The 24,048-nt window shown below is 40.6% G+C and overlaps 3 protein-coding genes across 9 annotated transcripts in view; 1 reads left to right on the forward strand and 2 right to left on the reverse strand.

The window, feature by feature from the left end:
* The window catches only part of LOC137491225 (uncharacterized), a 482,468-nt gene that overhangs the window by 458,269 nt on the left and 151 nt on the right, over positions 1-24,048 (reverse strand). The window lies entirely within an intron of this gene.
* On the forward strand, positions 7,612-16,664 carry LOC110439462 (uncharacterized). Of its 7 annotated transcripts, none has more exons than XR_012402211.1 (12): positions 7,612-7,697; positions 8,199-8,423; positions 8,548-8,725; positions 8,828-8,975; positions 9,069-9,226; positions 9,333-9,699; positions 9,777-9,869; positions 9,955-10,103; positions 10,184-10,360; positions 10,458-10,666; positions 10,764-11,762; positions 16,540-16,664. XR_012402211.1 is itself a non-coding variant. In XM_068220607.2 (11 exons), the coding sequence occupies exons 3-10, from the start codon at positions 8,559-8,561 to the stop codon at positions 10,624-10,626; spliced, it is 1,428 nt and encodes a 475-aa protein (XP_068076708.2). In that variant the 5' UTR covers positions 7,612-7,697; positions 8,199-8,423; positions 8,548-8,558; the 3' UTR covers positions 10,627-10,666; positions 10,764-12,205. The 7 variants fall into 7 exon arrangements, 4 of the variants coding, with proteins under 4 accessions (XP_068076708.2, XP_073803683.1, XP_073803684.1 ...); XR_012402212.1 differs by having other exon boundaries at positions 10,767-11,762; XR_012402213.1 differs by having other exon boundaries at positions 9,138-9,226.
* Positions 15,447-23,133, reverse strand: LOC110439458 (uncharacterized). Its single transcript, XM_068219922.2, has 3 exons — positions 22,905-23,133; positions 22,028-22,178; positions 15,447-17,531 (listed from the first exon to the last, which is right to left on the reverse strand). The coding sequence occupies exons 1-3, from the start codon at positions 23,115-23,117 to the stop codon at positions 16,414-16,416; spliced, it is 1,482 nt and encodes a 493-aa protein (XP_068076023.1). The 5' UTR covers positions 23,118-23,133; the 3' UTR covers positions 15,447-16,413.

Here is a 24,048-nt window from a genome sequence, read left to right on the forward strand (position 1 = left end):
TTGCCGGACTTAGCGGCGTTCTGGGCAGGGGGGCTGCCTGCTTTCGAGGTGCCCGACGCGCTCGCTTCGCCGGAGGCGTGTGCGGGGGCGGAGCAGCTCTCGTAGGCGGGCGCCTTCGGCGAGGAGCAGGTATGAATGGCACGGCGGGCGGAGCGGGCTACGGACCGCCGATAAGACATCACCCACCAACTGCTCTCTCACCGCCTTGAATTCCTGGGTGAATTCACGGACAGTGTCGCCGAACCTGGCTGGGGATATGGGGAAGTCAAGAAAGCGGACTTTGTCGACTTTGCGCATATCAGCCAGGGGTGGCGCTCCTGGACCACTAATGTGGACATCGTCCTCCCCAACGCACACGCAGCGGACTCAGTAGTCCGAAGAGCTAAGTCGGCGGCGGTGCGAAGCTCGTAAGCCTGGGTTGGACCCACCCTCGTGCTGCTCGGCCAGCGCCTGCGCTTGGTAGCGCTGGTAGGTGGCTATCGCATGCAAGGCGGAAGCAGCCTGGCCCGCAGCTATGTAAGCTCTAGCTCCGAGGGAGGTAGATAACTTACAGGCTTTGGATGGGAGACGAGGCGGACCCCGCCAAGAAGAGGCGCCGCGCGGATTTACCGCCATCGCGCACTCAACCTGAGGAATCGCCACATACCCCCTGGCTGTTTCACCGTCAAGAGTGGTTAGGGTGGAGGAACACGCAGCACGAGCAGAAAAAAGTGCTTTACAAGACCGCGTGAGCCTACTGTGCACCTCCGGGAAGAAGGGAACGCCCCTCTAGTCGAAGCAGCCCGGGAAAGCACGGCTAACATGTCCGTTTCAGGATCCGTAGTGACAGCGCTCACCAGCCCGAAGGGGGCGAGCGGGTCTGGATCATCATCGGACAATGAAAGCCCACCCTCCGATGCCGCGGTGGACATCTGGTCTCCGGTGTCATCGGGCGTAAGGGCTAATATCTGTTAGACGGATCGCTTCCCCCGCCCGAAGCTTGGATAGAGCGCTTAGAGGAGCGGGAGGTCCGCGGGCCCGTGGGCGACGGATTATCTCTCGCTGAAACCCTCAGATCTGCCCGAGTGCCCGCTGCAGAGCAGGGGACAACTGGGGTGGTTCACCCTTTTGCAAAGGCTAACCGCGATCTTGCGCAACAGTCATGGCATCGCAATGACGACATGAACTGCCCGCGAGCAGCGCATTAACACGCTGGACCCCCAGACATGCAACGCAGTGCCCGCGCCCATCATCCGAGGACAGGAAACCACCGCATCCAGAAACGCACAGTCGGAGCGCCGTCCTGATAAGGACGTGCTGCACGACTGTGTTGCTCTTTCTGTGAAGTTTGCAACTTTATACGCACCGCTCTGGAGGACCGGACCCAAAGAACGCCAGGCAAGGGAGAACCCCAGCTCGACCGTCTGCCACTGCGTGTACACACTCTGGACCGGGAGAATGCTCTCGTTCGCTCAGAATCGCTGGTCACAGCAGGAGGAACCCTCATCGACTCGATCAGAAAGTCTCTGAAGCGAAAAGGATAGCGTCTGCTGGCGCCAGGTGAGCTTATATACTCAGTTGATTGCTTATGCCGCTCACCTGCGCAGGCTTGCGCTGCCAATTCATTCTTAATTGGCCCGTTCAATACTCTTTCAGACGAGTAGCTTCTGAACCGAACCTCCCAATGCGTGGATTTTACAATCAAATCCACTTATAGTGCTGAAGTTCCCCCCGAAGGGGAACTCTGATGTTTGCCTACAAAGTGACTTCTGGCCTTGCTCCTTCTTATCTGCTCTCACTTCTGCAGATCTATGTGCCCTCCAGAAACTTGTGTTCTGTGAATGAACGTCGCCTCGTGGTTCCATCCCAAAGAGGAAAGAAATCACTTTCGCGAACGCTCACGCTCAATCTGCCCAGTTGGTGGAATGAACTCCCTAACTGCATCAGAACAGCAGAGTCACTCGCTACTTTCAAGAAACGACTAAAAACTCAACTATTTAGTCTCCACTTCACTTCCTAATCTGCAATTGCCTCTTTGAATATCACAGTAACTGTACAAAAAAAAAATTAAAAAAAATACTAATACTACTAATACTTCCCTTCTTAGACTTTACAGACCTGAAACTTGCCTTTAGTACTTATTCATTGTTGCTCTTAGTTGTGTAAATTGATTCCTTGTCCTCATTTGTAAGTCGCTTTGAATAAAAACGTCTGCTAAATGACTAAATGTAAATGTAAATGTAAATCACAGAATTAATCTTGACATTAAATGTATTGAAATGAACTTGCCTTGTGTTAAGTCCCTCAGAGTCCAGTTCACTTCCTTTTGATCCCATCATTATGAGCTCACCACTGAAATCCTTTCATTTTTACATTTGTTTTGAAGACATTGCAACAAGGAATCCTGTAGGCAAATTTACACCTTTCAATACATATTTCTTCTCTGCAGGACTTTTTTTAAGCAACGACCTTAATATTCTCACTGTATTAAAACAGCAGTAGTAAGTAATAGAATATTTTTTTGATAAATATATTTTTTCAGTACACAACAACCAACAAGTGTGAATTATGCATGTTATAAAATACAATACTTTACCAGGTGTGCTTGAAGATGATGTCAAACAATTATGGATGTGACACATATTTTTCTTTAAGCTGGGATCCTTCTTCTTCAAAGCTACTTGTGTGCAGCAGATCAAATTTGGAAACTTAATATGGGTCCCATGACACTTTTCTGTAATGATAAATACAATCTTGAAGTCTTTTATAATATTTATTTCATTTTACTGACCACAATACAGTTTGTTTGGATTTTAAAACAATGATACATACCAAGCACAAGTTTTATGATGCAGTTCAGTTTCCAGGCTGTTTGAAGAAAAATAAAATATACATTAAAATATTTATTTTAAACTTATTTTGCACTATATATATATATATATATATATATATATATATATATATATATATATATATATATATATATATATAATTTCACAATACATTTAGTCTGCATTTTTGTCTTTTATAAATAAGACCTGATCTTTCATCTATGGATTGTTAAAATATGTTTGGCTTTTTAAAGGTTTCAATAATATTTAGGGGCGGACTGGCCTCCCGCGCGTGCACAGACTCGGGCATGAATCTGCCTGTGCGTGCACGAGCGGTGCACTGCTATCTTGCGGTTTTATGCAGACTAGCGGGAACGTCTCAAAAGCGGGCAGTAATGTCCACTTCTTTGCAGAGTTTAGCTCAATCACTGATAAAACACACACGAACCAAGCTAAAAGTGAGCGTTTGTTCAAGGTTGGAGCTAAAAACAACACGAAAAACAAGATGAAATCGGCACAAATTTAGTTAATTTTAAAGTAACATGCACATAATGCTTCATTCACGCTCTCTCGAAGCTCGCCTTCAAATAACACAGCTGTGTACTGTTATCGGTAATTTAATTAGTAGTACTGACAAACAAGTATAGCGATATTGAAACTTATTTCGAATAAAAAGCAGAACAAATTCAACTTAAAAGATTTCTGATCGCAAGCACAGTGTTTATCCATATTAACGCTAAAGTTGCCCCCATTCAATCTGTATCACCATATAACACGAGGGATTTTCTATCAAATAGAAACCTTACTTCATAATACAAAATATTTCACTATATATATTAAATGTACTAACATACCTAAATGATGAAGCTGAAATAGTGGACTTCTCCTTTCGAAAAATTAACCTTCTCTCGAGGCTCTTCACCACCTGTCCATGACGATGTCCTTGTCAATGACTGACGTCACCAGAGGGCTTTTTTATGATTATTAGTTTTAAATAAATTATTTAACCATAACAACATGTTACTGCACAGTCTAAATAAGTTGGTTATTTTATTTATTTCACAAAATAATTTGTCAAAAATGTTAAACATAAACTAGGCCTATAAGTTATATGCTATTGTACAAACCTGCATAAAAAAATCCCATCATACTGTACACTGATTAAGTTTTTGACGACAGCATTCATTTTATTAGGTTTTGACTCAAAAAGCTTTGTCTCTCTGTGTTATAACTTATAATTATTTCATAATCTTTACTAAATAATTATGTTATGATTCAAAAATTATAGAACCGTTTTAATCAAAAAGGTTCTTTGCAGTCAAAGGGTTCTAAATGGAACCATTTTTTGGGTAAAAGGTTCTACTGGCCAAGTATAGAACCCCAAGGTTCTATATAGAACCTCAAGGAACCTTTTTTTTTAAGAGTGTAGTTTCAGGGTAAATATACAGTGATTAAATTACTTATTGTCTGGAAAAAAGTAGTTACTGTTCAATTTAGGTATACTTTAATAATTGTTGCTTCTCTTAAATCTTTTCAAGTCTTTAAATGACACCTTTTAAGCTAAACACTATCATCTTGCAAATAACTAGTAAAATATTATGTACTGTTATCATAGCAAAGACAAAAAAAATTACTCATCATTAATTATTACAACTATTGTGTTTAAAACTATGTTAACTGGAACTTATTTTTAAACATTTGACAGAATTTTGCATTTCTTTAAAAAGAGTTACAATGTCACAGGAGGGCTAATACCTTTGACTTCAACTGTATATTTGTACAGTCTTCTCTTTATTTTATCACATGTTTTTTAGGGTCCTATCTAAACTGGTACAGGACAAACCAAATACTTGGGACCAGTATTTGGATGCTGCCATGTTCGGACTTCGAACAAAGAAGCAGCTGACCACCCAATTCTCCCCATTTTACTTGATGTTTGGAAGAGAGGCACGCTATCCATGAGAAGTCCCTGAACATTTTGAGGTATTTTGTTGTAAATATTCTGGATTCTTTTTATGTCATTGCTATGTTAAGCTAAGTTATTTAGTACCATTTTCCACAGCTTGATGGTTCATTTGAAAATGAATTCACTGAAGACATTGCCATTGACATCAAACGACATGAAAAAATCATGAACATTGTTGAAGATAATGTAAATAAATCTATCGCAAGGACAAGAAAAAGGCTGTCAAAGAAGGCACAATTTAGCCTTCAGGTGGGAGCAAAAGTGTGGAGAAGAAATGTCCGGAGTGAGCAGAGGAAAAGGGGGAAACTAGACCCTGAGTATTTTGGTCCCTTTGTGGTGACCAAAATACAAGGGAAGAGTGTTGATCTTGTGGATTCGGAGGGTCGATCCACAAAAAAGATTAACATAAACCAATTGAAGCACCACCACGAGGAGACACCAAGAGTACCTCGAAATCTGAGGAGTCAACATCAGCAACCCTCTGAGCCAACGAGTGCAACCTCCTCTTCTTCTCCTCCTCCAGCTGCTCTCTCTCCTATATCTTCTCCTCCTCCCCCAGCTGCTCTCTCTCCTCCAGCTGTTCTCTCTCCTCTACCTTCTCCTCCTCCTCCGTTGCTCTCTCTGCTCCAGTTTCTCTTTCAGCTGCTCTCTCTCCTCCATCTGCTCAGTCTTCTCCCCTAGCTGCTCTCTCTTCTCCAGCTGCTCTCTCTACTCCAGCTTCTCCTCCAGCTGCTCTCTCTCCTCCATCTGCTCAGTCTTCTCCTCTAGCTGCTCTCTCTCCCCCATCTGCTCAGTATTCTCCTCTAGCTGCTCTCTCTCCTCCAGCTGCTCTCTCTACTCCAGCTTCTCCTCCAGCTGCTCCCTCTACTCCATTTTCTCTCCAGTTGCTCTTTCTCCTCCAGCTGTTCCCTCTCCTCCAGCTTCTCTTCCAGTTGTTCTCTCTGCTCCAGCTTCTCAATCTTGTCCTCCCACTGCTGTCGCTCCTTCACCTGCTTAATATTCTCCTCCAGCTGCTCTCTGTTCTCCAGCTGCTCTTTCTGGTCCATCTTAACTGTTTTCTGGCAAACAGGTCATGAATGCATACCTTGCTCACAAAGTAAAACTAAACAATGAAACAAGGGCCAAAAAGCAAATTAATATTGATTTATTTGAGATGACAAGGATATGGGAGGGAAAAAATTCAAGACTGAAGGTAGGCACAGGGTTTGGGGTTTGGTGGGGGTTGCTTTTTTAGGTGGATTGTCACTAAATAGGTTTTATTCACTATTTTTGTATATAAATGTTATCTGTATTAGTGTGACTCAACAAAGTATGGGGTAATTTTGGGAGCTGTTCATGAACCTGGTCACTGGATTTTGGTGGTAAGTAAAAATTACTCACAATAGCTGTGAAACATGATGATGATAATATAATCTAAAATAATATAAAAAATACATCATAATACAACAATCTACAGGCCATCTTTCCGGACCAAAAAAAGAGCCTTGTGCTTGATCCCCTGGGAACTGAAGCCAGCAAGATTAAACAGTGCTTGGAGTCCACAAGGTGACTGTTGTTTATAAAAAAATCTATTTTAATACAAACTGAAATATGCAATTGCCATAATTTTACATTTGCCTGCCTTTTTAGGGCATTTATGAGAAAAAGAGGAGTAATTTCTTCCAGGTGGACAGCCGACACAGCTCCACACAGTCACCAAAAAGACAGCAGTTCATGTGGAGTATTTGTGCTTAAAAAAAAGTTTGTTTTTGTCTCTCATTGGCTATACTGCTGTCTACTGTTTAGTATTTGTTAAAGCAAAATATTTTACATGTGTCAAGTATGTAAAAATACTCATTTGGATTACACATTATTCGTGTATTTATGTACAACAGCATATACTGACAAATCCAATATAATTCTGTGTCATATTAGTATGCAGAAAAAATCCTGGCTGGGGAGTCTTTGATGTTCGCCAACAAGGCCTCAGCGGTGAATATTTATAGAAAAGAAATTGCCAGGATACTGCTGAATGGGAGTGGTAAAGTTGTTGAATTATATACTTTTGTTTAAATATTTGTCTTATAGAATGGTCCGTCTAAAAACACAATTTGGATTGACATAGGAAGGTGTCTGTTTAGAATGTCTGTTGTCAAAATAAAAAAAGCATAAAATAAAGGAAATAGAAGCACAAAAAAAAAGGTATGATAAAAATCTTGGAAAAAAAAGAAAACCATTCACAAGACTAATAACTAAACAGAAATAGGTCTATAAATAAACATAAGGTAATTAATAAGACAGGTGATTATTTTAGAAAATAAATATAAATGAAATGTCCATACTGTAGGTGTCAGATCATAATACACATTTTATACACACACAACCCTATTATCCATTAATACTGAAAATAAAATATATAATTATTTTAGGTTTTATCTTTGAATGGAAACTAAACAGCTGACTTTCATTTAACTTGATTTATTTTATCCTTGTACTGTATTTTATGTTTTGTTGTTGTTTTCTGTTTTATATGTATGTTTTCACATGAATTGTGTATTTTTAAATAGATTTTCCTTGCATGTGGACTGTTTCGAACTTTAGGACAATATATTTCCTGCATCTGTGTTGTGAAATATAAAAGTACTCAAAGTCAGAAGAAAGACTATATATTTTTAAATACACCAAAACATATGCCTAGATCAGTTGTAGTAACTGTTTTAAAGTTGTTTCTGCTCCTATTGGGCCATTAACACCTGGGGATGGGCAGATTGTGCTGCTGTTGGATGCTGTCTCCTGATAGACTGTTGATCTGCTGCCAGCTCAGGTTAAAGAGGCCCATCTCATCTCAGTAAAGTTACAGTTGTAACCCTTTCAGCTACAGCTTGCTGCGTTTGACCAGTGGACAGAACTCACATTTCAACATCAGAAATGGCTTCTAAACAGTAAGTACATTTAGTCAGTACGCCTTATGCAGCAGGCTTCTTAAACTCAGTTTAGCTTGTATCATTTTATCAGTGGAGTTAGTTTGTGGAAGTCAAATCTTTAAAAATCTAAAGAGTCTTCTAGAACTTAGTTCTTCTAGATAATTAAAAAAAAACACTACTTGTGTTGTTATTTTATATTTGACTTGTAAATCCTAACTGCTGGTATAATCTTGTTTAAGAAATAATTGAGACAATTTTATTCTTGTCTTATAATAAATGTCATATTATTAAATACATTTTAAATAATATGGTTAGTAACAGTATTATATTAATATGAAATTAAGTTTTGTCTTAAAACTCTAATCAAAATATCCGGCAGACATTGCTGTGTGTGTTTGTGTGCTCATTTCTTTGTTTCTGTACCTGGAGTTGGGGGTGGGGTGTGGTGGACCCCAAACCTTACCAAAGCTGCTCTTGGTCTCTTCATTTTATAACATTTTGATTTTATTATCCACACAGATCCTTCCACAGCAGGATGTTTTTCCTCTGCCCTGTGTGCAAAAAGGCTCCTCATTCTCTTCCTGGGCATCTCAGGAAGGTGTGTATGAGGAACAGCACAGAAGCAGAGATCCAGGCTGTCGTCAAAGAGGCCAAGAAGGAGTTGTCTGAATTCTGTCACAAAGGACGTTTCTGGGAATTTGGAAAAATTTGTGACATATTGGACTCTACTAATCCTCTGGCCAGGTTTGTATTCAGTTGTGCTTATCATATTTGATGTATCTGACTTCAAATCTAACATCAGCATATAATAATAAACATACATTTTTGGTATTGTTTATTTGACCTTATTTTATGTTCCTTGTTTTAGGATGAGAAAAGATGCAGTCAAAGAGGTTGGTGATTAATAACTTACCTTCAGTCCTCCCGGAACCAGCTCGGTCGACAACATCTTCTGTGCCTCAAAGCTCTGGAGAAGGTGCAGAAAGTTCATTGGAGCCTCCAAATGAGTCCTTATCCGACGAGAGCTCTGGAGAGTACTATAAGAGGTATACTTTTATATCAGCATTCCCAGAAAGTAAATATACACTGCGGATATGACTTCTCTTTAATATACAAAGTCATTTTGATCACCTGCTTTTCTATTTCAGCACTGGTGGACCAATGTGGACCTCTTCCGTGAGGGTGGAGATGGTCAAAAAAGGCTTATTCAATAAGCACTCCATTGACCACCCCCTTCTAGCAGAATTTAATAAGTACCTTTACATTGATCTAGGACATAAAAACAGCAAACAAGTAGTAAGTTCAAGTGAAATTATATATGTAAAAATGAGTGAATGGGTGTTGTTTTATGCAGTACAGTTTATTTTAATGTGAAATGTGTGCTTTCAGGTGGAAACAGTGTCCAGGTTCTTGCATTACATGGACCCCACTGAGCCAAACTTGATGTTTGTTCGGCAGGTGGAGAAAGTGCGAGAGTACTTTAACATCTTGTCAGATACAAAGCTTTCAAAATGGACAGTATTCAACTACTCGAAGAGTCTCAAGAGGTCAGTAATGTGGAACCACCACAAGCTTGCCATGTACATGTTAACTAATCATGTCAGCTGTGCTGTGTTCTGACTGTAACAAACCCAATGTTGATCTCTTTTCAAGGTTCATGAAATACATTATTACCTCCACGGACATTTGCCACAACAATCCAGCTTTGTTCCAGGACTGTGAGAGTTTTATGGATGTGCTGTATGGAATACAGAGTGGCATGTCCAAAGAAGTGAGCATGGAGGTCACAGCAAAAAAATCAGAGTTTGGTTGTGGCAAAGAAGTTTTGCCAAAGGACTGCCTTGCTGTTTTGGAGGCTGCATTCAAAGATTTCCAGGCCGTGATATGCAAAATGCAGGGTCCAGGAGCCATCACAGGGGACTGTTTGACTAAAAATGAACGGCTGCTCGTCCTGTACTACCTGGAGGCTGTTATCATGCTGAAGCTAGTCCAGCGGCCTGGAATTGTGACACACATGACTGTAAGTGTTTGTTTTTCCCTACATTCTCTTCTTTGTTCTTATATGCTTCATCAATGTGCAAAACTGCCTGTTTGCAGGTTGAGGATTGGGAGGGGAGAAGCCGGATAGAGAATGGTGTCTGTGTTGCAGTGAAGGAGCACAAAGTACCATTGTCACACGAACAGGAACTTGTAAGTTTATATAGTCTTTTATATAATAACAGCAATAAATGTATTGTGTCAAATTTAGACTTATTTTTTTCCGTTCTTTAACTAGTGGTTCGACTTGTACTTCAATGAGGTGCGGCCAGTAATGCTGCAAGAAAACCACACCGGCGATGATGTGGCAGTTGATTCATTTTTTGTGTCAAGTAGTGGGAGATCGATTTATAATCCCTCCAACGACTTAAAAAGACTACATGACAAGTAAGCAACATTACACCTGTCTTTAACTCTACATGTTCATCTGTCCACTTTTTGCCTTCTTACGATGCCTTGTGTTTCAGATACAGTCTTCCCAGTGTGACGTGTGGCGATGCCCAGAGAGCATTTGAGGCAGCAGCACAAAACCTGTCAGAAGTGGAGAGAAATGTGGTGGCAGCTGAAAGAATCTACATGAGGGGAACATCTTCAGATCCGTTTCTGGCTCTAAGTGTGCTAGATCAGCTTGCTGGGAAAACACTGTAAGCATCTAACAACTGGGATGATCCTTATTTTTAAATTTGCAACCCACAGCCTCGCCTTTCCTTCCTTCAATATTTATTTTCTGTGATCTTATAGAAAAAGGTCCAGTAGAGTTTCCAGCTGTGAGACAAGGGTGGACGAACAGACGGCCTATAAAACTCTTGTGCAGTTCTGTCCAGTGACTCTGGAGGGGCCTCCTCCAAAAAGGGCACGCAGGACTGAGCTGTGTGGCTCAGAGCATGAGAGGCACTGCTATGACCGCTGACGTAGCGAGCAGCTCAAGCTGCGTGAACAGCATTCTCTTGGTGAGTATACAGATGATTAATGACACAAACAGGGGAATTGAGTGAGAATAGCCGAATACTGATGTGTTTTGTGTTTCTAGAACACTTTGCTGGACAGCAGCCATCAGAGTCCAAAATAAGCCGCTGGATGGACAAACAAGGGTGGATGTCAAACGTCCCACAGGCTGCAGTGGTTCTGAAGCAGTGGAAACCTGTTGCCAGGTTGGACTTGGTCATCGACAGCAGCTTTGTGAAAAAAATGATTTTGTCTCAACGCTGGAAAGGACTGACTGTCAGGCCCGTCCCTGACAAGGGCGATGGTGTTTTCACCAAAAGACCCTTTCAGATCGGGGAGGTTGTCTGTGAATACCACGGCGAGCTGGTTAGCCATGAAGATGGGATGGCAATAGCTTCGACAAGCGCCATCAGAGCTGGCCATTTGTTTTTTTATGAGAACAAGCAACATCAAGCCATGTGCATTGACGCACATGAAGAAAGTTGCCAGTGCCATCCGTCACTCCAGCAAAAGAGCCAATATCCGGCCCAGGCTGTATGTCCTTAAAGAGCCCATATTATGGGTTTTTGAAAATTCCCCTCCATGTAGTGTGTAACACAGCTCTAAGTGAAGTGAAGTATCCAGCTAAGGCTTAAATCTGTAAGAGTACAGTGTTTAAAACGGTTGATTCATCTATAAAAGAGTCGACTCATAGTGCTTCAAACGAGTCGCCTTGATACCGACTCATTAGGTGTTTCGCCATGACGTACGAACGAAACCAAGTTATTCACGTGCACGCGCAAACCCGGGAGATTTCAAACCTGAGGCCCCGCCCTCTGACGCAGAAACCCAGACACACACACGCACACACGCACACACACACCCACAAACACACGCACACCCACAAACACACGCACACAAACATGCCGGTCGATTGAAGTCACACTGCAGATGGATATATTGAGTCTCTACCCAAAGATGAAACCTCAGCATTATAACCAAGCAGTTGGAAACTTCTGGAAGCTACATGCTACAAAGAATACTTCATCTGAGTTTGTTAAAGGAAGGATCAGTATAGAGTAACTGATGGACGTCAGGATGGGTTTCTTCCATTTCTCAAGTGTAAGTACGTGCGGTTAAAGTTGTTGCCTCGTTGACTCTAGCTTGCAAATGTATTTAGTTGTGATTTGTTACTTGTAACCGCGTGTACTGTATCAGGTTAACTGGATATTTTATCTTATCGCGTGCAAAGTCACGTTAAAAACGCGACGCGTGCTGTTTGTTTATGGAGCTCCGTGCTAGAGTTCTGCTCCCGCGATTTATTCGGAAATTTATTCCCGCGCCGCAGAAATCTGGCGCGGGGACAGCCGCGGGAATAAATTTCCGAATAAACCGCGGGAGCGGTCGGTAACGGGTTTAATTTGGGACGGGAGCGGGCTGTCTAGCAATATCACGGATATTGCTATGCGAATTAGAAAGAGAGAGTCTGCGTGGTGCTTGTGTGTGTGTTAGTGCGCACGCGCGCGTATGAGAGAGAGAGAGAGAGAGAGAGAGAGAGAGAGAGAGAGAGAGAGAGAGAGAGAGAGAGAGAGAGAGAGAGAGAGAGAGAGAGAGAGAGAGAGCGAACGAACGAACGAACGAGCGAGCTTTGTGCTGTGTGTGTGTGTGTTTATACAGACAGCTTGGCTGTCTGGACTGTATACTGGGTGATTTTTGGTTGTGTTCTCCGCTCTAGCGGGACCGGGCACGGCGGGCAGAAAACGGAGCGGGTTCTTAGGCTAAAACCTGGCGGGTGCGGGCGGAAGCGGGAGCGTTGTCATCCGGAGGTGTGTGTGTGTTTTTGTGTGTGTGTGGTATGGCGAGTACACGACTGTCTCCTTCGTTCGGTTATCCGTGGCACTATCCACTCGCCATAGTGTGGCAGCTAAAATCCACGTCTACACTATCGAGCGTGTATGAACTGTGATTACTTTTTAAATTGCTGATTAGCTATTGGCCATTTCCCTCTCTGACTGAAGGCAGTCGACCAATCGCGACAGACTGTCATCGGTCCAATCAGCGCAGATTAGCTTCGCGCTAAGGAGGGGTTTGGGAACAAATGAATCACTGCACGATTCATACAGGAGTCGCTGGGGTAATTAGGTAAAAATAAATGCAGATTATAAGACCATGAAAGTGTTTTTTGACCTTGCATGCATATTAGACTGTTGTTGGAGACCCTTACAACCAGGATATGACCCTATTTCATGTATAATATGGGCTCTTTAATGATAGAGACATCATTCTCTTCATTGCTACAAAAGACATTTCGAGTGATGAGGAGTTATTCTATGATTATGGCTCAAAGAGGAGATCTTTTGCCGGGAAAGGGTTGGAGCCTGAATTGATACTTTTTAGCCACAAAATGATGGTGGACGACTCTTCAAAAATATTTTATTTGACAAATGATTTTTTTTAAAATCATTTTAATAGAACAATATAATTACAGTTCAAAGTAAACATCAATTAATATTGTATTACATTAATACATTTCCTTTGATCATTTGTTGGTTAGCATGAATTTAAGATTTGCATTATGAAATTACATTAGCTTACTATTAACCTGTGGGGGGCGGGCAGGGGCCACGTACTTTCAGGAGCACATTTTAACATATATATCACAAAATACTTAAAACATTATTGGAAGTCATTTGTTTTCATGCATCACTCTGCAGTCTTCATAACAAGATAATTAAATAACTTAAACTCAAAATAATCTTCCTCGTTCATTTATTTGACAAGTAACGTTGGTGTAGGAGAACACATTTCTAACATTCAAGTAGATCAAGGCACATTGTTGCACCTGTAAACTTTAACAGGCCTACAGTTGAAGTCGATTCATTTTGCCCTCCCATTCATTCAAAGTAATGTTTCTGAAAACTTTTACAGTGTTTCCTAAAACATAATTATTCTGGAGTCATAATAAGTCCTATTTCTTATTGTTTATTTCATGAATAAAAGCCGTTTTTAATAAAAAATAAATATAAATAAGGTCAGTATTATTAGCCTCCTTAAGAAATATTTACTGTATATTTTTGATTTACACAACAAATCAGTTACAAAATAATTTGACTAATTATTTTAACTTTCGTAGTGAACTGATTAAAAGGGTGGTCCAGAATGTAATTTTAAGGCTTGGTTGCGTTAATAAGATGCAAAGCAATGTGTGCTCCTGTTTCACTTGAAGGAAATCGTGTTATTTTTTCATATATCTCACTTTGATTATACACAGCTACTCAGCTAACATGAAAACGACTGTCATATTTCCTAGTTCCTCTAAAAGACCCACCCTAAAGTGACTCTGATTGGTCATCATCATAATGTGCTGTGATTCGCCGATCGGCTCCACGTCACGCCCGGAGAAGCACGCGCGTTGTGTGTAAACAGTCAGTCAGTTAGTTAACACGTGTCTGTAACGAGTGAAAATGGGATGCGGCTCCTTTAAAAGTGTTTCTGTGCCATTTAGTGTGTTTATGTGTGTGCGTGTGTATACTATGAAGTGTCTGTAACATGAGAAGTGCATGTGCGCGGGATATTTATTGTTCTTTTTCTCTCATGCTCGGATTAAGTTATTTTCTGTGGTGACAGATTAAATTACAAGATGTGAGATGAGACCTTTGTGAGCCTGGATTGATTTGTTTTTGCTGTTACACTCCAGTTGGGAGAGCATTGCTGTATTTATTTTTTAATCAACGTGTTACAGGACGTCTTTCACGCATATCCGGAATATGCCTGTGTAAGTAACATGATTCCTTCACATATCTTTTGCGACTTTATTGTCTTGAGTTGAACGCATGGAAAAGCTGCCTGAAGACAATCAGTGCAGTCGTGCACACACATAAGAGACACACTGCCATCTCACACAGAGACGCGCATGCTGGCCAAGAGTGCGTGTATGTATGTTTGTGTATGTGTGTGTGTTTACAGCCGTTTGACTGATAAGTATGGATTTGTAGCTAAGTCGTTAGCGATGAATATAATTTCCCGTTATTTACATTTATGCTACAACACACCGTTAAGGCTAGACGCTGTACATGTCATGATCAATTTTAACAAATATAAACACTTACAGGTCATGACTCAGAGTTCACAGCGTCTCCTTGCTCCATCTTTGAGGAGATTTTAGCCGAATCCAGCACTGAACTGGGAGAGATTCTGGAAGCTGCGTTTTGTCAAATCATGCTTGCTGTGTATTTTATAGTTCTCTGGAATATAATTAATATTGAACTGTAAGCACTTCTGTGTTTGGGTCGTGTCATTTGGAAGCCCAACAACAGAAACAGAACAGCTCTGTGGAAACAGCATGATGGCATTTCTCCCTCTGCAGTAACGTTACAGCGCCTCTGTTTATAGTTCATAATTAATAATTATATTTTAATTATATACATAATTAATATTGAACTGTAAGCACTTCTGTGTTTGTGTCGTGTCATTTGGAAGCCCAACAACAGAAACAGAACAGCTCTGTGGAAACAGCATGATGGCATTTCTCCCTCTGCATTAACGTTACAGCGCCTCTGTTTATAGTTCATAATTAATAATTATATTTTAATTATATACATAATTAATATTGAACTGTAAGCACTTCTGTGTTTGTGTCGTGTCATTTGGAAGCCCAACAACAGAAACAGAGAAGTTCTGTGGAAACAGCAGGATGGCATTTCTCCCTCTGCAATGCAGTAACGTTACAGCGCCGCTGGCAATGGCCTTTACCTGTGCTGTGTGGGACGCGCAATAACGAACTTTTGTGATCTCACAGTATTTTTTGGAAGTATTTTTTTGTAGTCCCCAAAATTCGTTCATTGTAGGCTTTGCTAAGCTAACTCTGTAAAAATCAAGGTCTCCCTTTGCATTGAACTTTGAGCATTTTACATTCAGAGATGCTGTTTATGTTCACACAGCTACATTACACATCAACAAAAGTTTAAAATATGAGATCATAGTGGACCACCCCTTTAAGTCTAAATTACACTTCAATCTGAATAAAAGACTATAAAATACTTAAAGGGACTTTGTCTGAATACTGTCTTGCAAAATTACTAGTAAAATGTTCTGCACTGACTGTCAGCATAAAAAAGTAACGTTAGATATTAGAAACTAGTTAGTTAAACTATTATATTTAAAAATGTGTTGTAAATAAATCATGTGTTCAAGACGGAAATCAAAAATGAATAAAGTCAAAACTAAACGAGTTGAATATGACTTACATGAGCGTGACTGAAAACTACATTTGATCAATGTGTTACATCTGTTCTACATGTGTGATTAAGTTTGACATGTTACCCCCTTAACATTACACGCACTTTTGTGAAGACAGTTGCTGTGTAAGAATCCTTGCTTGTAAAATTTGCTTTAGAATGCTTAGTTTAAGCAAATTGGATGAACGTGATCACGCATGTTGATCTGAAGTGTGTCGCTCTCGCTCACCGAAAACCACTGGTTCCAGGCTAAATGCGCTGTACTGCGTGCGTCTGTTCCCTAGCGACAATAACAATTGCTTGATATCGCTTGTCCGTATTCCTCAAAGTTGTTTAGAATTAAATGTTTAGTGATGCTGTGACACAACGCCTATATGTGCCTTTTTTCATGCACCCCTCACGTTCATGTTGCAGCACCGAAATTAAGCACCGAAATTCATATGCTGATTTAATACCGATACATACCAGTTACTAAGGTAGCGGTGCTAAAATGGCACCGGGTTTCGGTAACCAACCCTAATACACACTGATCACGTCTACAGTTTATCTCCAGTGTGAATCCTCTGATGTGCTTTCAGGGTTCCTAAGTGAGCAAACCTCTTACTGCAGTGTGAACACTTGTACAGTTTCTCTCCAGTGTGAATCCTCTCATGTGTTTTCAGGGTTCCTGAGTGAGTAAACCTCTTACTGCACTGTGAACACTTGTACGGTTTTTCTCCAGTGTGTATCCTCTTGTGCCGTTTCAATTCTGCAGCTGTAATAAAAGTCTTCTCACACTCCAAGCACATATACTCTCTCACACCAGTGTGGATCTTCATGTGTTTTTTAAGGTGTGATGATGTGCTGAAACTCTTCCCACACTGAGTGCATGTGAAAGGTTTCTCTCCAGTGTGGATCCTCATGTGTACATTAAGGCATGATGATTGGATGAAACTCTTCCCACACTCAGTGCAAGTGAATGGTTTTTCTCCGGTGTGGATCTTCATGTGTCTATAAAGCGATGATGATTTACTGAAACTGTTCCCACACTCAGTGCATGTGAATGGTTTCTCTCCAGTGTGGATCCTCATGTGTAGATTAAGGGATGATGATTGGCTGAAACTCTTCCTACACTCAGTGCAAGTGAATGGTTTTTCTCCAGTGTGGATCTTCATGTGTCTATAAAGCGACGATGATTTGCTAAAACTCTTCCCACACTGAGTGCATGTGAATGGTCTCTCTCCAGTGTGGATCATCATGTGTTCATTAAGGTGTGATGAGCAGTTAAAACTCTTCCCACACTGAGTGCATCTGAATGGTTTCTCTCCAGTGTGGATCCTGATGTGTTGATTAAGGTGTGATGAGCAGTTAAAACTCTTCCCACACTGAGTGCAAGAGAATGTTTTTTTACCGGTGTGGATCTTCTTGTGTCTATAAAGTGATGATTTGCTGAAACTCTTCCCATATTGATAGCATGAGAATGGTTTCTCTCCAGTGTGCATCATCATGTGAGTCTTTAGTTTGCTTTTGCTTGCCAAACTCTTTCCACACTGAGTGCAGGTTAAACAACTCTTGTCTCTCACTTTTAAAATACCAGTAGTCACTAAATGAGTTTTGTCCTCAATTTTGACATGATGTTCCTCCTCTTTACTCTCATCGTAGTCTTTAATTAGGTCTGAAATAAAAATAAGTTTACTTTTTAGTAAATCATTAAAACTCTCAGTGAAAAGGCACTTAAAAAATTTCCCATTAGAACAACTTTAATTTATCACACCAACTTCAAGTTCTCTAGCCACACCCAGACCTGATTACTACCACACACGTTCACAATCAATAAATCACCTAAATAGGACCTGTCTGACAAAGTGAAGTAGACCAAAAGAGCTTCAAAAGCTAGACATCATGCCAAAATCTAAAGACCTTTAAACACAAATGAGAAAGAAAATACTTATGTCACTGGTTAAAAAAAGAGTGAATGGCTTTTCCTACAGCTGGTGGAGGAGACGAGAGTACGGTTGGAGTTCACTGTAGTGCATACATTTGTTTTCACTGTAAAATCCTCACCGCGTGCGCAGATTTAGGAGACATTTATGCAGAACGCATCTTTGCACCTAAAAGCGCCAAACGCAGCACTCAGGAACAGATTAAATCAGTTGTTATGTGAACTTGAAATAAAAAAGCCTGCAATGCTTGCCCCGCCTTTGTGCTCTATTGATTGGCTCACTGCTCTACAACTGAATGCAAATGATTGGTTAATATCAGCTGTCAATCACTCAGTCAATGCCTTCTGCCTTCAGATGATGGGAGCTACAACTGGGAAAATGTGAGGCACTGAAGATGAGAGAATGAAAATAACAGACAGGTTTACCTTAAGTTATTAATAATGGCGCATCTTATTAGTAATCATGTGCTGAATGTTAATCCACCATTTACACTTTTCCAAGAGTGGATAAAAAACTTCTAGTGGTTTTAAGTCCGCCGGTAACCGTGTTTGGCACTGAATCTACACATTTAGGCGCGAGAGGTATTGTATAATCCTTCATTTAATCCTCACGATGCTGTCAGCCCTGCAAGCAGCAGCTATATGTAACATTTAACACAGCTCATGAAAAGACTGTTATTGCTATAACGATGACATGCAAATAATAAGTTATATATCAATATAAATGTGGGGCGGGGCGATGGATCGTGATGCAGGCCCAGCATCGTGAAGTTTGTCGGCCATCGGCAATGGCATCTAAAAAAATAATACAATTGATCAGCTAAAATCAACATCATCTTCTGAAGAGCTTCATAAGAAAATACTTATTCTGCAAGCGGAATGACTCCTTGAGGATCTCCACATAAGATCACGCCAGATTCATTATGAACATGGTGAACGAGCTGGCAGGTTATTGTGTTACCAACTGAAACAATCCTCAGCAGCTGGCGTTATAGTAGCAGTTAGTAAGGATGATGGCAGTATTATGACTGAACAACAGGGTATTAGTGATCAATTTAAAAACTTCTATAAAACTCTTTACAGCTCTGAGGTAAACTAAATTGAACGTATTGAGAGCTTTAATTATTTAGAATTACCATCCCTCTGTGATTTAGATCAGTTGACAAAAAAAGGAATTTTAACACCTTCTGAAATTGAAAATACAATAAAAAAATAAATAAAAATCGGAAAAGCACCAGGCCCTGATGGCGTCCCGGCTGAGTTTTATAAGAAGTTTTGTGCCAAGTTAACACCTCTGTTGTGCAAGGTATTTGCTAAAGCTCTTGTATCGGAATCACTCCCCCCTTCATGACATTGGCTGTTATAACAGTACTTCTTCAAAAGGGTAAGGATCCACTTAAATGTGAATCTTATCATCCGATCAGCTTTCTTATCATCCGATCAGCTTATTAATCCTGGCTAAAGTGCTGGCAATCAGAGTGGAGTCAGTCACGAGAAAGATAATTCACCCAGGTCTAACTGGTTTTATTGTTAAGAGACAGTTATCTTATAACCTTTGAGCTTATTTAATTTTATTTATTTACCTAAAAATAATACTAATCCAGAGGACTTAATTTCTTTAGATGCCCATAAGGCATTTGAAAGAATTGAGTATATCTATTCATTTACAGTGCTTAAAAATTTGGTTTTGACCCTGGACCAAATGGCTTGTTTCCACTGACTGGTACAGTATGGTACAGTTCGGGTCGGTACGGGTCACCTTTACCAGGCTTGCGTTTCCACTACCAAGGGTACCCTTTTGGTGGGCGTGGTGTATGACAAAGTTTCAGTCGACGTCATTTTCGCTCAAGAAAATGTCTACAGTAAAGCTGCACAGGTCGTTCACATATCATATGAAAAGCACACATAAGTACTTGAGTATAAATGTTTATTACTAACTTTTCTATGAACATTAGTTGATTATAATTGCAGATCAATGACGGTGCGAAATAGCCTACTGTAACGTCTGTAATTATATAAAGTAAAAAAATAAATGAAAAAATATGAACACATACAGACCCTTACAGTCTCCGATATGTTACCAACTACAGAAGAACTACACAAAGCAGACATTTCATCCTTAATTAGGTTCAATACAACACAAAGTATAGCCAGGGCCAGAGCAAGCTGAACTGCCGCTCTAGGCAGAGGACGATCATGCTGCCCTCAACCCCAATGTGAAAATGAAAGTGACCGGTTATGAAGATGAAGTGAGGTGTCACAGACCTTTTAATCAGCACACTATGCGCGGATATAACTGAGGACGCGCGGGTGCTAAAGGAGGGAGGGAGGGAGGGAGGTGTCGCGGACACTGCGCTCTCTATTCTGCCGCCCTATGCGCGGATGTAACTGAGGACGTGCGGGTGTCGCGGACCTCAATTCTGCCGCCCTATGCACGGATATAACTGAGGACACGCGGGTGCTGATGGAGGTGTTGCTGAGGCCGCCCTCTCTATTCTGTCGTCTATGGGCGAATATATCTGAGGACGCGGGTGGTGAGGGAGGTGTCGCAGACATAACTGAGGACGCGGGTGGTAAGGAAGGTGTCGCGGATGCGGCCCTCTCTATACTGCCGCCCTAGGCGGCCGCCTAGGTCGCCTCTATGGACACGCCGGCCCTGAGTATAGCCTCCAGTCAGTGAAAACCTCTCATCTGTGTCTGTAATATTCAGCAGCAAATGTAGCCTCTGTTAGAGAGTCATTCCATCATTACCAGTTCATATTAGTCTAAAAGGTGATAATAAAGATTAAGACAAGGCAGTTTGTTCACGTTTGCTGAAGAAATACCGTGCTCCTTGGCTTCGCCTTTTTTCCGCGCCCCACTCCCGCGTTTGTCCTTTTCTTTCTGATTGTGTCACAGAATGTGTCCCGCGTTTGTCAGCTTCTCACAGGACCGTGTTTCCAAAGCTTGTCAATAATCAAGCGCATATATTATTATCAGCTCAAGAAGTTTGTTATTTCAGATAGAGACGAGCGGCGAGCACAAGGAAGAATGCGAAACCACTCAGGCTTCAGACTGGCTCGTAAAAAACTACGCGGCACAGGGTAAATCCGCTCTTCTCCATGGCTTTGTGGCTGTTTATCAAGATGACGACAGGGTTTGTTTGAGCCCGGATCGACCATGGCTGCATATGTATTTATAATTCCGCTGTAATCTCTCGCTGTGTATTTTAAACATGGCGGGTCCGTTATTTAGATTCTGGCTTGTTGTGTCTACGAATGACGTATCTCTGTAAACCAATAGCGTTCAGCTGCGCGTCTAGCTCCGCCTTTTAGGGCCTACTCACACTATGCCATCCGTACCGTGCCCAGGCCCCTTTCCCGGATCGTTTGAGAAGTGTGAGTGCGCTGAATCAGGCTCAAGCACGGTTCACTTGGCTGGCCCTGGCCCGGTTGGAAGAGGTGGGCCTGAGCGCGGTTCACTTGGGCTTTGGCGCGGTACGCTTGTGTGTGAGTACAAAACGCGCCAAAGCCCAAAACTGTCAGCGAGACGTGACTTTTAAGGGACTGTTACATATGGATTTATTAATCATTCTTACTGTTCAGTGAACGCAAACTGCCGTAGTTTATTAAAGACGAGAACTCCTCACAGCACGACAGCTGTGCGCCTTCAGCAGACCTCCTCATTCCTGCAGCACGAGAGCTTTATGATTGTTTATGAGCGCCAAAAGTGGCGGATCTGTTCGGCGAAATATCTGACTGCGTGTCACCGCATCCCTAAGGACTGTTTGGCGAAATATTTGACTGCATGTCACTGCATATCAAACGACTGAAACAACATAACTAGAGAAATCTCCACTGTGCTGCTGAGAGAGCGCTTCTCACTGAACAGCGCAGCAGTGATGACGTAAGCGTGCCCAGGCCCGTTTGTGGTGTGAGTGCGGGCCGTCGGGGCAGACAGGATGGGGGACAAGCGTGCTTTGGCCCGGTTCGAGGCAACTTTACCTAGTGTGAGTACGGCCTTAGTGTTTGGGACCCTTTCAAAAGGGTGCCAAAAAAGTGGTACGGTACGGTTTGGTTTGGTACGCCTTTTAACAGTGGAAACCAAACCGAACCACTTAGTGGAAACGGTCCATAAGAGCTTGATTAACATGGTAAACAATATAGAGACTTCTAAATGAATGAATGTGCGAATATAAAACCAACTTTACCTCTATATGACTGAGTTGGTGTTTGAGAATGAAAACCAACCTGTTTGTTCCTGCGTATCTTCCTGTTTGACTGTGAATGTTTCTTCAATCTTCACATCTTCACTCTCCTCTTTAATAAACGCCATTTTTATAACAGTGTGGAGATCAGTCGCTTCAGCAGGAGTTTTTTCTCTGTGTTTGGACACTTTATCCTGTTTAAAATGAACAAAACAATAAAAATGTCCTGTTTAAATAAGTAAAAAAAATTAACACAAATAAAATAACTTCTCTTCAACACTTGCTTCAACAGTAACAAAAACGAAATCAGGTATGTCCAAGCATAGAGGTAAAGTTGGTTTTATATTCGCACAATCAGACTTTTCTCTTAATAATATAACTTCATGAAAGTATTATTTGCAAACTCTAAATAACGAAATCATATTAGCAGCCAATGACTATCAAAGTACAACATTGTTCACAAACCAATAAAGAATTTTGTTTAGTAGCCATACTTGCATGCTAATTCAAATCTAATATTCAAAGTAACATGGTGAACAATAGAGACTTATAAATGAACGAATGTGTGAATATAAAACCAACTAAACCAACTTTTAGTCAGAGCTATAAAGAATGAGCTGATTAAAACTAGTACTCTGTTTCTCATACATAGGGATGTATATTTAGAATGGAATGACATCATGCTATTTAATTAATTAAACCTTCATTAAAACACCTATTACACACTGTTTCTGTTTCTTTAGTTTATTCAAACAATAGCCCTCAATACTGTGAGTAAAATAATACTACATAGTTTAAAGTGCTCAAATAGTGTTGTCAACAGCAGCATTACGCATTAACAGCATAATTTAGCATCAGATAAAAAAAGCCTAAAACTTTAATCAATCGCTTTATATAAGTGTAAACGCTTTAAAACAAACCTTTCTCCATCTGAATCCAGCGCAAGAGCGGCGCGGACTTATGACGTCACACCACGCCAAAATAAAAGTCTTTTCCTTTGTTTCGCTTTTTTTGCTACTTGCTATTGCAGTCATGACTTCTTGATACATTTCTCGCTCGTTTTCCACTTTCTCTCCCTCCCTCTCTCTCTCACTCACACACACACACAAACACACACATACACATACATACATACATATTCAGTATTTGGAGTTGATCAAAACCTTTACTCTAAACATTTTTAAGACAATTTTTAAAAACTTGTTTAATCCACTTAGACTAAGTGTGTAAAGCAGGAAATCTAACAGGTATAACAAATAAACTGATGGGTGTTTTGAGCTGACACTTTACAGACACATTCTAGAGACACAAACTTATATTAAATGATGAAAATGGGTAAAACAGGTGCCCTTTAAGTATAAAAGTACCCATTACTACTTCATGTTTTAGTTTCACTAGCTTGGTCATTATCACTAAAAAGTGCGTTTGATGTCCCATGATTTAACAATATTATATGGACATAATGTGCAATAAAGAAACTCTGATGTTTTGATATAATTGTTAAATGTTTACGCACGTGCAGGTAGAATTATCAGTGTTTTGAAATATGTTTTTGTAAATTTTTGCGTCATTCTTTCATTGAATGGATGTGATTTTGCCATGTCCACACACTGCAGACAACTTCAGTGAGTCTAAAATGTTGGTAAATTAGATTAAATTAAAAAGATTTTGAAATATTCTCATTATCTTTAACAGGTTGTTTAACAAAATCAATTTAATAACTTTTATTTTATTTTCATAATATTATATTAATCATTTTGCACGTGTCCTTGAAATTGCTGTCCACCCTGTCATGATGTGGTAAATGCCCCCTTAAGACCCCTCTGATGTACTCATTGGCATCCTTGTGTCCATTTTGCTTTTCTTCAGAGGAGGTGAAAACATCTGCTGTGCACAGTAACTATCTACACTTATGTTTGCTATTTTTCCTCGTGTTTGAAACTGAATGTTGTCAAGCTTAACATGTCCACCCTGTCAGAGTGAAATAGTAATTATTATTTAAAAAAATTAAGATTCAGAGATTAAAATATAGCTTATAAACTGTGTAAAAAAGAGCTTAAATAA

Source organism: Danio rerio, chromosome 4 (assembly GCF_049306965.1).
Source record: "Danio rerio strain Tuebingen ecotype United States chromosome 4, GRCz12tu, whole genome shotgun sequence".
Taxonomy (NCBI): Eukaryota; Metazoa; Chordata; class Actinopteri; order Cypriniformes; family Danionidae; genus Danio; species Danio rerio.